We start from the raw sequence: 14,254 nt of genomic DNA on the forward strand, positions 1-14,254 counted from the left end.
TGAATGCCTCTTTTCCCTTCTATAATAGAACTCCTGAGTTTAGCTGGTCACATTGCTGTCCAAATACAGACTTTTTTCCCAGTCTTCTTTGCAACTAGTTGAAGCTATGTATCTAAGTTCTGGCCATTAAGAGGGGAGCAGAAATGATAAATGCTTCTTGTAACTGTTCCCTGAAAAGAAATGGACACTTGTACCTTATTCTTTCCCACTTCCCATTGGATGACAAACAGTGAAAGTTGGACTCATGGATGAAAGGCATACGCTGAGGACAGCAGTTACCCTGCCAGCTCTGGAATTCCCATGCTGCACTGCTGGTTAGAGAGAAATAAAAATCTATCTCATTTAGTCCTTGGGTTTGAGGGCTCTTTGCTATTTCAGATCACCTTGTGCCATAACTAATTCAACATTTCATGAATTCTCAGCAAGAACTGCACACATTATGATGTATATTTCTCTTTCAGCTCTCTGTCATTGAGTATATGTGTATGTGTGTGTACGTTTGGGGGTTTGTATGTTTGCTAAGTTGTCATTTAAAATCTATTTCCGGGACTTCCCTGGTGGCCTAGTGGTTAAGAATCCGTCTTGCAACTCAGGGGACGCCAGTTTGATCTCTGGTCGGGGAACTAAGATCCCACATGCTGCGGGGCAACTAAGCCCGTGCACCACAACTAGAGAGAAGCCCGCGCATGGCAACAGGAGCCCGTGTGCCGCAATGAAAGATCTCATGTGCCAAAACTAAGACCTGATACAGCCAAAAAATAAATAAATAAATGTTTAAAAAAATATACATATATTTCTTATAGTAAGTCATAGACAAAAAAGTTTAAAGAACACTAATGTGGAAAAAATATATAAGAAAGTCTTGTTTCTTGTGCAGTGGCAAAAGAAGAAAAAAGAAATTGTATACAATACTTGCTTTGAGAACATGCATTATTCAAGACATCCCAGATAATTTCTCCTTATTTTAAAATTTGTTTTCATAGCAGGAAAGTGCCATCTTTCAAATTTTGATGTTAGAAACAAATCTTTCATACTAAAGCTACTAGAGCGATTATTTTGATATTTACCTACTAAAGTTACTGAAAGTAGTGTGGAGGCTGGAGATACTGTGAGGGAGAAACTGTTCAACTTACTGTGCTCTATTAACCTCACAGCATTCTTAGCCACTATGTCTCAGACACCTTTGAAAGTCTGATGGAAAGAAAAACTTCTCTGGAATAATGCCCCAATCCCATAGCCACACAAAATCCGGCATATAGTTACAGAGCAGCACACTGCACCCCTCAAAGCTTCCTAAATTAAGAACACCTAATTCTCATTTCATGAAACAGAAATTTACACATTTAAATAATTGCAAAATAATCAAGGATGAAACAGTTCATTCTTACTTGTTGTAATTAGTTGGAGAATACACAATACAATCAGGGATATATTACATTTGCAACAAATGATGATCTATACAGTTCTAATTTAATGAGCAATTATAGGTATGCTACCAAATACCTGCTCAACACTTTCAAGTACCTACTGGTTACTGCTTTGTTTATTAGAGTGCACAAATTTTGGGTCATGTGATTGAGACGTTTGTCAGGAGGTTCAGGTGGTTTGAAAATTTAATATCAACTAATAATCTAGGAAATAAAGCATCTTCTGAGTTATTTCTCAATAAATCTTTCTCTATTAAAGACTGTGGTCAAGCATAACTGATGATCAATCATATAGACATTGAAGTATTTCCAAATACTAAGATGGGCTATGCTATTTCTGTTTCACTCTCTTCTTAGAAGATATTGAAATGAATAGAGTTAATAACTATCTCTTTGGGTTATTTTAGAGAGCTCTGACTGACAAAAATTCCAACTCTTCCCTCCTGCTACTTACTACTGCTTTCTAGTAGTGTAGGGATTTATTGGAGTTTGAGTTGCACCCTGGTGATCTAAGGAAATTTAATGAGCTGTCATATTTAATGAATCAATATACCAAAAATAAAACTTTTAAAGAGTAAATTAGTATAAAATCTTATCATAAATCAAACTTCAATTATTTATTTTCACCAAATTTGAACAAGCCCTCTTATTAAAAATGTCAAGGTATCATATAGAAATAGGAATTAAAATCCATCATTACCTGGACTGTGGCCTTTGGAAGCCATGCAAAAGAAATAAATATCTTTTCCTTAAAGTTAAAACCAGCAAAACACACCATCAGATATGTAGCCAAAATTCGTATCAATACTGCAATGCCCAGGGTGGCAATACAAAGGCCTGTAAGAAATACTCAGTTTTTAGACATAATGAAATACTGGGGGAAAAATTGAATCACATGGTTACTGATTCAGAACTCTTTCAACAGAAGTCTAAAAACATTCACAAAATTAAAAAGACAAAAATGGCTAGGCATAATTTATCAAAACATCAATATTAAGGATCAATTAGATCACTTGTTTAAAAGAAGGTATTTCCCCTTGATTTTTGTTTTTAGTAAAATCCAAAAGATTTATTTGCTCTGAGAGAAACCAGAATATTCCCTTAAACTGAAAACAGAAATTAAACATATTTTAATTTCTAAAAGGAGATTTGAATGTTCTTTTAAGCTTTATAGCAAGAAACACACTTTCTTCCATGCATTTATTTAACAAGAATTTATTCAATAACTATGCATGGCAGGATCTGGACTAGGTACTAGTATCCAAAAATGTATAATGTACAGACTCTACTTCTATGAACTTCAAAGACAGAGGAAGACAGAAACATAAAAAACGAATTAATATACTATAAGGTAAGTACAGTATAAGCATACTGGTAAGAGGGCACAGAAGAGGAAAAAATTATTATTTTCATCAAAGTGGTTGAGAATTCTTTACAGAGAGTATAAGACCAGAGGTGATATTCAAAATATTTATAAGCCATTATGGGGGCAATCAGCCAATCAGAACAGAGCTCGCTGGGCAGTGACCAATCAGAACAGACAGTGGCAGTCTACAGCTGTTTCATCATACTGGTGTGTACACTGACAGCCCATTAGCCCTGGTTTTCATATACAGCTACTGCATTCAGTCAGCATTTAGAATCCTTTGCTGGTAAAGTTAAGTTCATCCTGAAGTGCAAAATAAAGGATTGTGACTTGGCCGCTGCAGGCTACTGGAATCTGAGAAAGGCACAGCTAAAGTGACTGCTAAGTTACAGGACGATTTTTTTTAAAGTAACATTTGTTGAGTATTTACTCTGTGCCAGGTTCTGTACTAAGCTTTAAGTGCATTACTTTACTTAATTCTTACAACCTGTGGGGTAATTCCTGTCATTTTACAGTTGAAAAAAGTGAAGTTCAAAAAGGATAACAACTTTGTCAAGTTCAAAAGCCTGGGTAAAAGGGATAGACACTGCAGGAGGCTCTACTGTAAATCTGCAATATTTTTTTTTACCGAAAAGTTTTGTGGCTTTTTGTTGGAGGATATTTCTCCCAGGTTGGTAGATTTTCAAAAATATTTGTTGCTGAAGTACAAGATACAAAAGAGATGATCCCATTCCCAGGAGGGAACATTGAAGGTTTGGGGAGAAGATGAAGAGGAAGTTTTAGACACACTGAGTTTTAAGTTTTGTGGGATTTATAAGTGGTGATGTCCAATCAGCCACTGGATTTATAGATTTAGAGATAAAGATTTTGGAATTACATAGTTTATAATCAAAGTCACTGAGCGTAGATGAGCTCAAGGAAGTGATAAAAGAGCGAGAAGCATAGAAGGTTTTGGAAAGAACTTTGAGGAGGAGCAGCGCTTAAGCCATACATACGGTAAAGACTCAAAAGGCACCGGAAAATATGAAATTTCAGACTTCAATGTAAAAGTGTTTTAAAGAGGTCAGTAGTATCAAGTGCAATAAAGACTGGTAAGTATTCAGTGGATTTAATAATATAACCTTGGTAAGAGCAGGGTTGGTTGTGTGATGGGGCAGAAGCTAAACTGAAATGTACTGAGGAAGGGAATGAGAACTGAAATGGAAAAGGGGAATATAGACACCCTTCTGGAAAAGTTTGAAAAGAGCAATAGAGAGATAGAGTGGTAGGTGAGGGGGGAAGTGAAATGGAGGAAGGATATATATATATATCTTTCATAAATATATGTGTGTATATTTATTTAACTTTGTGATAAAATACACATAAAAATTACCATCCTGATCATTTTAAAATGTGCAGTTCAGTAAGAATTAAGTTAAACATTTATATTTTTGTGCAAAAAATATCTAGAACATTTTCATCTTGTAAAACTGAAACTCTACCTATTAGACAACAAATCCCCATCTCCCCTTTCCCAAAACCACTGGCAACCATCATTCTACTCTCTATTTCTATGAATTTGACTCATATAAGTAGAATCACACAGTAGTGTCTTTTTTTTTTTTTGGACCTTGTTAATTTTCTCTATTGTTTTCTACTTTGTTGATTTCTTTTTTTTTTTTAATTGAAGTAGAGCTGATTTACAATGCTGTGCCAATCTTGGCTATACAGCAAAGTGACTCAGTTATACACATACAGACATTCTTTTTTTTATATTCTTTTCCATTATGGTTTATCACAGGATAATGAATATAGTTCCCTGTGCTATACAGTAGGACCTTGCTGTTTACCTATTCTATTTGCAATAGTTTGCATATGCCAACCCCAAAGTCCCAGTCCCTCCCTCCCCCTTGGCAACCACAAGCCTGTTCTCTATGTATATGAGTCTATTTTTGTTTTGTAGATAGGTTCATTTGTGCCATATTTTAGATTCCACATAGTAGTTGTCTTTCTATGATTGGCTTCTTTTACTTAGTGTAATGTCTTCCAGGTTCATCCATGTTATAGCATGTATCAGAATGGAAGGATATTATTTTAAGTTAGAGATTAAAGTCTGTTTAACTTCTGAAGAGAAGAACACTGTGACAAGGATATTTGAGGATGAAAAAGAAAAAGGGAAGAATCTATGTGTAAGATCCAGAAAGAGGTGGCAGGGGATGGGATCCCTAGTATGGACGGAAGAATATTGTGATGCAAGGAAAGGAGGAAATAATGAGTATATGTGTGTAAATTAATTTTTAAGTGAAGTGCTATGAATTAAGAGAGTTTTAACATAATGGCTTTCAAATGTGTGAATGAATAAAAGAATGAATGAACAAACATTTTTATTCTATGGGTTCATATTATAGAACTCACTATTTATCTTTAAAATTCTGGCCCTTGATCAGGGTAAGGCTAGATGAACATTTTTATCCTTGGAAAAACACTTTAAGGCCTGCATTTTATTGATGGCAGTCAGCAGTGTCACTTTTCTTTACAAGGAACAATATTTAAAGGTATAAAATTTACTGTCTTAGATTGACAAACATTATTTTCTAACGAACTGCTCTAAAAGACTTAGCTCGTTACTTTTTTATATAATTGTGACAATGGGAACCACTGAACACACACCTACTAAAGATATTTCAACTGAATATAAGAAGAGTTGATTTTAGCAAAATTCTTACCTACAGTTTCTGGTCTGAGAGCTGTAATGGCTACCTCTGCTCCAATCAGTCCAAAGAGAAGGGGCTGAAAGATGAACCAGGCAACTGCTATAACCTTTTCAACATCTGCCTAAAAGGAACACACACACACACACAAACAGACTTTCATTATATGAATTTAGAAGTTCTAAGAATTTTATTAATTTGAAATTTGAGTCAATTTGACCTGAGATAACCTTTACCTCTGTAGCATCTATGAATAAGAAGTTAGCTAGAAGAGAGCAAAAAATTGCGCAAAGATATTTCTAACACAATTAAGATATATGAGGTACTTTAGTGTTGGTTTACAAGTAAATGTTAATTATAAAGAGTTTTACAAAGTAATCTTAGGACTTCTGCTGCTGAATACACAATCTGTGTGTGTGTATTATAATGAATAATATTATATTAATTATATTATTATTACATTATTGCATAGTTTAAAATTTTGTTAATTTTCATTCAACAATATGATTTAAAGACCTTATATCAGTGCATATATCTAGATATTCACCTCATAACTGCTGCATAGTAATCTGTGGTATGGGAGTACCATAGCTGATTCAATCATTTCTTTATCAATAGGCCTTTAAGTTGTTTCCAATTTTTTCTTTATAAAAAAATACTGTTTGTGGATATCTCAAATCACGCACAAAGATAAAATCCAGGTATAACAAAGTGCTGTGCCAGTTATTAATTTATTGCCCTTTGGCTCCAAATCTGCCTTTCCTTGTTTCTCTGCAGAAAATGGAGCTGGGCCCTTTAAACATTTCACCTTTGCCAGCTGGTACCATATTAAGTATTGTCAGTAGAAGGTGCTGAAATCTATTGCAAGAGAAGGAACTCTTCCTGGTTTCTGTGGCTCTTCCCAGCAAGATCTTCCAGCACAAGGCTCCTGCAGTCCAGGTGGCTTCTCCAGTGCCAGGGTCTTGCAGTGCATGGTGCTAGCAGCTTTCCCCAGCCTACACCTGGGGTGGTTTCGTAGCCACCTCCCTTGGGCCATATACCTCCCTATGCACTTAGAGGGTGGATTTCCTATAAGTTTGGAGAGTAGATTTCTAGTAAATTTTGTAGGTAGGGCACCATGGTGATCTCTGTGTCACCCAGTGAACCAAGGCTCTAACAAGGTCTGGATTCTCAGCCCTGGAGGAGGGAGTAGTGAGGTGAGGAGGAGAGGTGGAAGGGTGTGCTTTATCTCAGCCCTAGGAGTTTATAGCTGCTATTCCTATATTATTTAGGGGTCTCTTTACATCTTACAAGCCAATCCCTTGTTAACTGATCCCCAGGATGGTTAATAATAAACTTCCCTATTCCAGTTACTATGTGATTTCTCTTTCCTTAGGAGACCCTATTTGATATAAGCATAACTTTATAACACATAATGCAAACATCCTAGGAAAAGACTGACACAATTGACCATGCAAAACTAAAATGTCTGTGGCAAAATAAACCATAAAAAAGACAGTGACAAACCAGGAGAAAATAACTGTACTATGTATAACAGAATAAGGAACAATGTCTAATCAATAAGAAAAAGATAGAGACCCTAGTAGAAAAATGGGCAATGCATATGCACAAGTAATTGTACAAGAAGAAACACAAATGGCCAAAAACACTGAGACACTAAAACTCAGTAATTAGAGAAACACAAATTAAAATGATATACCATATTTTGGGGGGACGGGTAATCACATTGAAAAAAAAACACTAAAAAAGTTTTAACAATGTAAAGTATTTGTAAGATTGTATAATTGAATCTTTGTAAGATTCAATTTGTAAGATTGAATAATTGGTAGGAGAGCAAACTGACAACGCTTTTTTGGAGGGCAATTTAGCAGTACCCAGTACAGTACCTAAGAATTTACATTTAACAGATTTTTTTTCAGTCAACATTAAGAATCTTTATTTTGGGGGACTTCCCTGGTGGCACAGGGTTAAGAATCCGCCTGCCAATGCAGGGCACACAGGTTCGTGCCCCGGTCCGGGAAGATCCCACATGCCACGTAGCAGCTGGGCCCATGAGCCATGGCCGCTGGGCCTGCGCGTCTGGAGCCTGTGTTCTGCAACGGGAGAGGCCACAACAGTGAGAGGCCCGCGTACCGCAAAAAAAAAATAAAAAAATAAAAAGAAACTGGAACTATAGAATAAGCTAAGTATAAAAGAAGATGAGCCAAGGGGAATGAAGACTGTGTTGTCCATTGAAAGTTAAGGCCACTTTATACATCTCTATGCATCAATGGTAAGAATCTTCAAAAATATAAATCACTTTCAAGGATGGACAAAAGGAGAAAGTTAAGAGAAATGAAGGTTTCATCATGGGTTAAATATCTATGTAAGTGGACACTTCTCAGACTGAACAATTCAAGATTCAGAAGATCCAAAATATAACAGAAAACAAAATCCCATAACTAAAAAGGTCATCTAGAAGCACTGAATTTGAAAATAGATGAAAAAATAGATGACAGGCCCAAGAAAGGTGAGTGCATTTGAATAAAATAAGACAAATGGCAAGATTAATGATTATATGGAAAACCAAGCAGAAAAGTAAGAAATAACATCAGAAACTACAGGCACAAATGAATTTTATAAAATATTTTAGCTTTTCAAAGTATAACTCAACAACAGTATTACTGTAGCACTATTGAGTTTACAAGTGCTTCATTTCCATTTCCCCAAACAACAGCCACAATTCTTTAGATGTTATTATTAGTCTCTTCATATTACAGTTGAGAAAACTGAGTATTAGAGAAGGTAGGTGACATTTTGGGGATTATACAGCTTGAAGCAGGATTGGAATCCGAGTCCCCATAACTTAAATTTTATGTTCTTTATATAATGTTGTGCTGCTCTGGAGGGTGTCTGCCACATAATTGATTCAATGAAGATTCTTTTGCTTTCCTTTCTTTAGGGAACCAGTTTGATGTATTCACATTGTGTGTTCTCATCCTGACTCTGCCACTTACTGGCTTTGCGACTTTAGGCAGTCTATCTAGTATCTCTAAGCCTTGGTGTCCTCATTTGTAAAATGGTCTGATATCTACCTTTCAAGGTTATTGTAGAGAATACATGAGATGACGTATGTAAAACTTTACAAGAAAGACATCTTTAAGGAAAAAATACTATTGAGGAAAGGTCCTAATAAGAGATTCATAGATCTGACCACATGAAAGTATATGATATTTGAGTGTGAAAAATGAACAATATAAAATGGCACAAAAATCTAACTTCATATGTATAGATGTGTGTATACACCACCAGGTGGTTCTGATGCATTCTCAAGTTTGAGAAACACTATTCTAAGCTGATGAGGGTACAATGAGATAGGTACTTCATATATTACAGTGGAAAAGTAAATGGATACAACTCTAGAAAGCCATTTGGTAATGCATGTCAAAAACCTCAAAATGTTCATATTATTTGACTCCAAAATTTCACTGTTAGAAATCTGGCCTAAGGAACTGATCAGAAATTGAATTTCAGCATAATTAAAAATAGCAGAGACTAGAAATCACCTAAATATTTAACTATAAGGAAATGGTTTTAAAAAATTATGGGGCATCCCTATGTGTGTGTGTATGTGTGAGTATGTGTGTTGTGTTTTGTGTGTGTGTGTGTAGATAAAGAGATATACACAGGAGAGTAACCAGAGGTAAATATGAAAACAAGGTACCTAGTTCTTTCTCTGGGTTGTGGATTACATTGACCTTCTATGTACTCAACCAGGCTGCAGGTAATTCAGGCAAAGTTATGACAAATGCATTCAAACAGATGCTTTGTTTCAGCTTTAACAATATTTTCTATATAACCCACACTATATTCTGGAGAATAGCACAACTGAAACTCATCAGAGTTTCCCTTTCCCTCTTTGTCCTTCTATGCCCACAGCTAGTGACGACTTGTAGTAGGGATCAGTCTCCCCTTTGATTTCCCTGTTGCTAAAACTATTGCCCTATTCCAAATGACATGACTCTTTTTTGTTGTTTTTTAAAATCCTATCATTTGTGAACTTAATTTTAAATTGCAAAGTGTAGAAGTATAACATTTTTAATATATGTGATATGTGTCATTCAAATAGATGTCAAAATATACAAATGTGTCCTGTGTAATAATGCTACAGTTGTATTATAAGGGTAGTACCAGTCGCTTTGGATTCAAACCGGAGCTTAAATCCCAGTGCCACTTTTTAAATTTTGTGACTTCGGACATGTTTTAGAACATGTTAAGTTCTTCTGATTTATAGTCTCTATAAAATGGAAATGGTAATACTTTTTCAGTTTCTTTTGTGAAAATAAGTGAGAATACTCACTTAGTGCCTTGTATAAGGCCTTACAGAGTGGCAGTAACATTTATTAGTTCCTTTCCCTTCTTTTACCCATGACAGGATAATATGAGCTGGTTGTTAATTTTTGAAAATTTTTAGGAGGTGACAACAGATAGCATTTTCCAGTAAAATTCAATTTGAAGAAACTTACTATAAGTGTATTTGAAATTTTTCCTGTTGAATAAATGAACGGAAATAAGCCAAAATACTTAAATAGCTTACAGAGCTGTTGGCTTTAGGTAGAGGAATTGTAAACGATTTTTTCTTTCCTTTGCTTTCTGACTTTTTTTTATTTCCCAATATTTTAAAATGAGCGTATAGTACTTTCATACTCAGAAAGAAAACTAATTTTATTTACAAATTATTCTCTTTAGTAATTTATTTCTTTTAATACTGACAAATGTTTACAATTAAGAAGTTAAGGGACAGATTCCAGTCTCAGTCACTATTTGGCTGCAACCTCATGAGCAACTGCAAGTAAGAAGCACCCACCTGAGCCAAGTCTATCCACAGAAATGCAAGACAAATTAAAACAAAACAAAATTGTTGTTTTAAGTCATTAAATGTTGAGGTAATTTGTAACCCAGCAACTGACAACTGAAATAAAAAATATTTACAACAGCAAAAAAGAAACCAAACAATATACAAAAAAAAGAAGTTAAGGGGCAGTTTGTAGAATGCTAACGGCTGGCAAACTTCCCAGGTGTCAGATAAGGGGTCACAATGCAACTTTAGCTGCATCCCTTTACTGGGTGAAAACTGTGTCCTTGGTCCTGAGGCAAAGGAGTAGATCAGAGAGCTTCAAGGAGCAGGTGTATTAGTCCGCAGCCCAGATTAGGGTGGAAGACAGACAGTGGTGAGTCCTCAGAGAGAAGCAAGGGAGGCAGCACAGCCCTTTGTCCCAAGCTGAGATTGGACAGAAGACTGCCCACGATACGGGACAACCTTGCCTCAGCCCTCAAGAAAAGGGAAGCCACAGAAAAACAGATGTTTGATAAGAGCAAAGGCTTATGAGAGATGAGGGATGACAGGAGTACCCAATTTATACGAGGAAGTTTGTTTACTTTTTAGCTTTGTTCTTGTTCGATGTTATATGAAATCAGAAAGTAGAGCTGAATAATATAGGTGCTGCTGAAAAGAAAAAAAGTAGACCACCTGAAAGCCTTATAGCCAAGCCTCTGACAAGGCAACAAACCTAGGTGCCCATCTGGTGTCTAGAGCAGGGTTTCAAAGGGACTCTCCTTTTCCTCAAAGTCCAATCCATCTCAGCTCACTTTCTTGTGGCCTCAGTACCCTTGTTCACACAAGGCTCCAGGAGCCCCTTCCAATCCTTCCCTCCTCTAAAGCAAGATGATTCACACTTATACTTGTCCTAATTTTATAATCACACTGTTAGAGAATGAATGGAAGCCTCCTATCTGAATGCTATTTACCCACAAGGAAATTCTATCTCTAGTATACCTCTGCAGAGATTCCCATAATTGAATATGATTATTTATCTATTCTCAAGATTTATAACCTTCACATGTTTCCATATGGCATTATATTAAGCTTAATTATTTTGAACAGTTGTCTTTAGGTTTTCCAAAAGGATATATCTGCATTTAGTTTAGGTCACATACATCTAATTTCTTTATTAAACAGAATAGCACATGACCCTGTCAAGTTCAAATCTATAAAAATGTATTTTAAAATTAAAATAAATAAATGGCAATCAGCTGATTTCCATAATACATATTAAGAAAACAGATAACCTTAATGATCTTGAAACTTGGTAAGGAAAACCAAAACAATCTTGTAAAAAACAGGCACAAGCTTTTGAATACACTGGCAAGTAAACATATGAAAAGATGATTAGTTTCACTCATAAAGAAATGCCACCAGATCAGCAATGAGATACATTTTTCACCCATCAGATTAGCACAATATCTGAAGACTGAAAATAGATCAGAGAAGCAGATTCTCTCACATACTGTTGGTGAGAATGTACATTGGTACAGTCTTTTAAAAGGGCAAATTGATATTATCAAAAGTATCAGTGTGCACAGTCTTTCAAAGAGCAATCCTATTTCTAGAAATGTATCCTATAGATAAACTCAATAATATGCTATAACATTAAAATTTTTCTCATTTTAATATTTCTGAAATTAGGATATCAGTTTAATTGGCAGCATTCTTTTTCTTTCTTGATAGCATGTAAAATAATAATAAGACTGGATAGTGCCTTAGAGTTTACTGAATATAGTATATGTAAGGGCATTTTATTGAAGCGCTTTTTGTCTTAGCAAACTAGAAACAATCTAATGTCTATTAGTAGGAGACTGATTAAATAGAGTATAGCACAGCTATACAATGCAGTACTCTGCAGCCCTTACAAAGGATAAGGAAGGCAGCATGGAAATAGAACCATGGTACGCTTTAAGTAAGTAAATATGGTTTTTTTTCCCTAATTAAAGATGTATTTTTTGTTTGTTTGTTTTGTTTGTTTTTGTTTGTTTTTGTTGTGCGGTACGCGGGCCTCTCACTGTTGTGGCCTCTCCCGTTGCGGAGCACAGGCTCCGGACGCGCAGGCTCAGCGGCCATGGCTCACGGGCCCAGCCGCTCCGCGGCATGTGGGATCTTCCCGGACTGGGGCACGAACCCGTGTCCCCTGCATCGGCAGGAGGACTCTCAACCACTGAGCCATCAGGGAAGCCCAGTAAATATGTTTTAAGTAAAGACCTTAAGTTCTAGATTCGTATGTAAGGGGAAAAGGATGTGCGTGTGTGAACTTGGACATACATTTACAAATGTATAGAAAACAGCTTTTATGATTAAATAATTTCATTAATTGGATGTTAAGAAAGTATCTGGAAAGAAAAAATTAATCTGATCAGAAAGTGATCATGAGCAGAAGAACTTAAAATTAATTCACCTTTGCGCTGGCCCATCCCTTGCCTGCAAGGAAAGCCAGGACCAGCGTGCACAGTCCTCCTGCCCCAGGGAAACCAAAATACATGCTGCTGAACACAGCCAGCACAGACAGCCCCAAGACCAGGAATGCTCTCTTCCACACGAGCTTGTCCTAGAGGAGGAGAGAGGTTGGTTAGCTCAATTATTTCATATAACTGATTTCTAACTATTGGTTTTTCCATAGTCAGGACTTAGAAAATAAAAACGTCTGTGTCTGAGCATACAAATGCATGACAGAACATTTACTTTCTTTTCCTTAGTAAAAGTAGAGTTAGCACATGTACAGATGTTAGGTGCCTCTCCCAGGAATACCAGTTATCCTTCTCTGCAGTTATCAAAGCAGAATTTCACAGGGCTAAATGCAACAGCAGAAACAAGCACATAGGCTTTAGGGACAGAGAGACCAGGGATAAAATTTCAGCTTTTACACCACTGACATATGTAGTTGGCCATATTACTTAAGCTCTTCAAGTCTTCTTTCCCCATTCCCTAAAGCAGTTTACATCACAGGAATTCTATGAAGGCTAAAGATATGATATGTCTATTATTTTTAGGTTCTCTGTTCACTCTTTAATTTGATACTCTCCTGGTTTTTCTTTCTAAATCCTTGAATACCAAGAAGCTTTAAGAGGCTGTAGACAGAGTAGTTTTTCGTTGTTGATTTTTTTCAACTTTTTATTCTATATTGGAGTATAGCTGATTAACAACGTTGTGATAGTTTCAGGTGCACAGCAAAGCGACTCGGCCATACATAGACATGTATCCATTCTCCCCCAAACTCCCTTCCCTTCCAGGCTGCCACATAACACTGAGCAGAGTTCCCTGTGCTACACAGTAGGTCCTTGTTGTTGATTTTTAAAGTCTCAGAAATGTGTACCTCTTTCACTTTTCCGTTTGGCCTTTTAAACTTCTTGATTGCTTTAGAAGGCAGGCAGGCTTTTTAGAAGTGCTTGGCTTGGAAGTGTGCAGGCTCTGGCGGTGGGTTACCTGAGTTCATTCCTAGCTCCACTGCTTTCTAGCTACGTGACTTTGTTTAAATCATTTCTCCCTAAGCCTCAATTTCCTCATCAGTAAAATGCTCATATTAACAGTACTCTTTTCATGAGTTATTGTATGGAGTGCACTAGATCAGCACTTTCCAACAGAACATTCAGTGACGACAGAAATTTCTGTATCTGCATTGTCTACGGTAGTGTTCTGTATCTGCGATGGCCACGTGTAGCCAGTGGCTGCTATATTGAACTAGTGGCACTTTATTGTACCTACCACATCATTTTATACACGGTAAACAACAAAATGTAAGCTATCATTTTTCTCTTTACTTTGCTGTTTAATTAGAAAATCCTATAACTTTCTATTATGCATTCATAAAATCTACAATCTACAATTGAAGCTTTGTGCGCACAGTAAAAATTCAAACCAACATACATTCAAGTAATGTTAATATTAATGTTCTTACGTACAG

At 36.2% G+C, this 14,254-nt stretch overlaps 2 protein-coding genes across 6 annotated transcripts in view; both read right to left on the reverse strand.

Annotated features, from left to right (window-relative positions):
- The window catches only part of SLC9B1 (solute carrier family 9 member B1), a 73,353-nt gene extending 71,207 nt beyond the window's left edge, over positions 1-2,146 (reverse strand). The window contains exon 1 of the mRNA XM_033427844.2: positions 2,128-2,146. The gene's annotated coding sequence lies outside the window, so the exon portion shown is untranslated. The remainder of the gene's footprint in view (positions 1-2,127) is intronic.
- Positions 1-14,254, reverse strand: part of SLC9B2 (solute carrier family 9 member B2) — a 70,588-nt gene that overhangs the window by 23,760 nt on the left and 32,574 nt on the right. For all 5 annotated transcript variants that reach the window (XM_033427842.2, XM_049709493.1, XM_049709492.1 and 2 more), the window contains 3 exons: positions 12,752-12,901; positions 5,499-5,607; positions 2,128-2,264 (listed from right to left, as the gene is read on the reverse strand). In XM_033427842.2, coding sequence (XP_033283733.1) covers positions 2,128-2,264; positions 5,499-5,607; positions 12,752-12,901 — 396 coding nt within the window. The remainder of the gene's footprint in view (positions 1-2,127; positions 2,265-5,498; positions 5,608-12,751; positions 12,902-14,254) is intronic.

This window comes from Orcinus orca, chromosome 4 (assembly GCF_937001465.1).
Source record: "Orcinus orca chromosome 4, mOrcOrc1.1, whole genome shotgun sequence".
Taxonomy (NCBI): Eukaryota; Metazoa; Chordata; class Mammalia; order Artiodactyla; family Delphinidae; genus Orcinus; species Orcinus orca.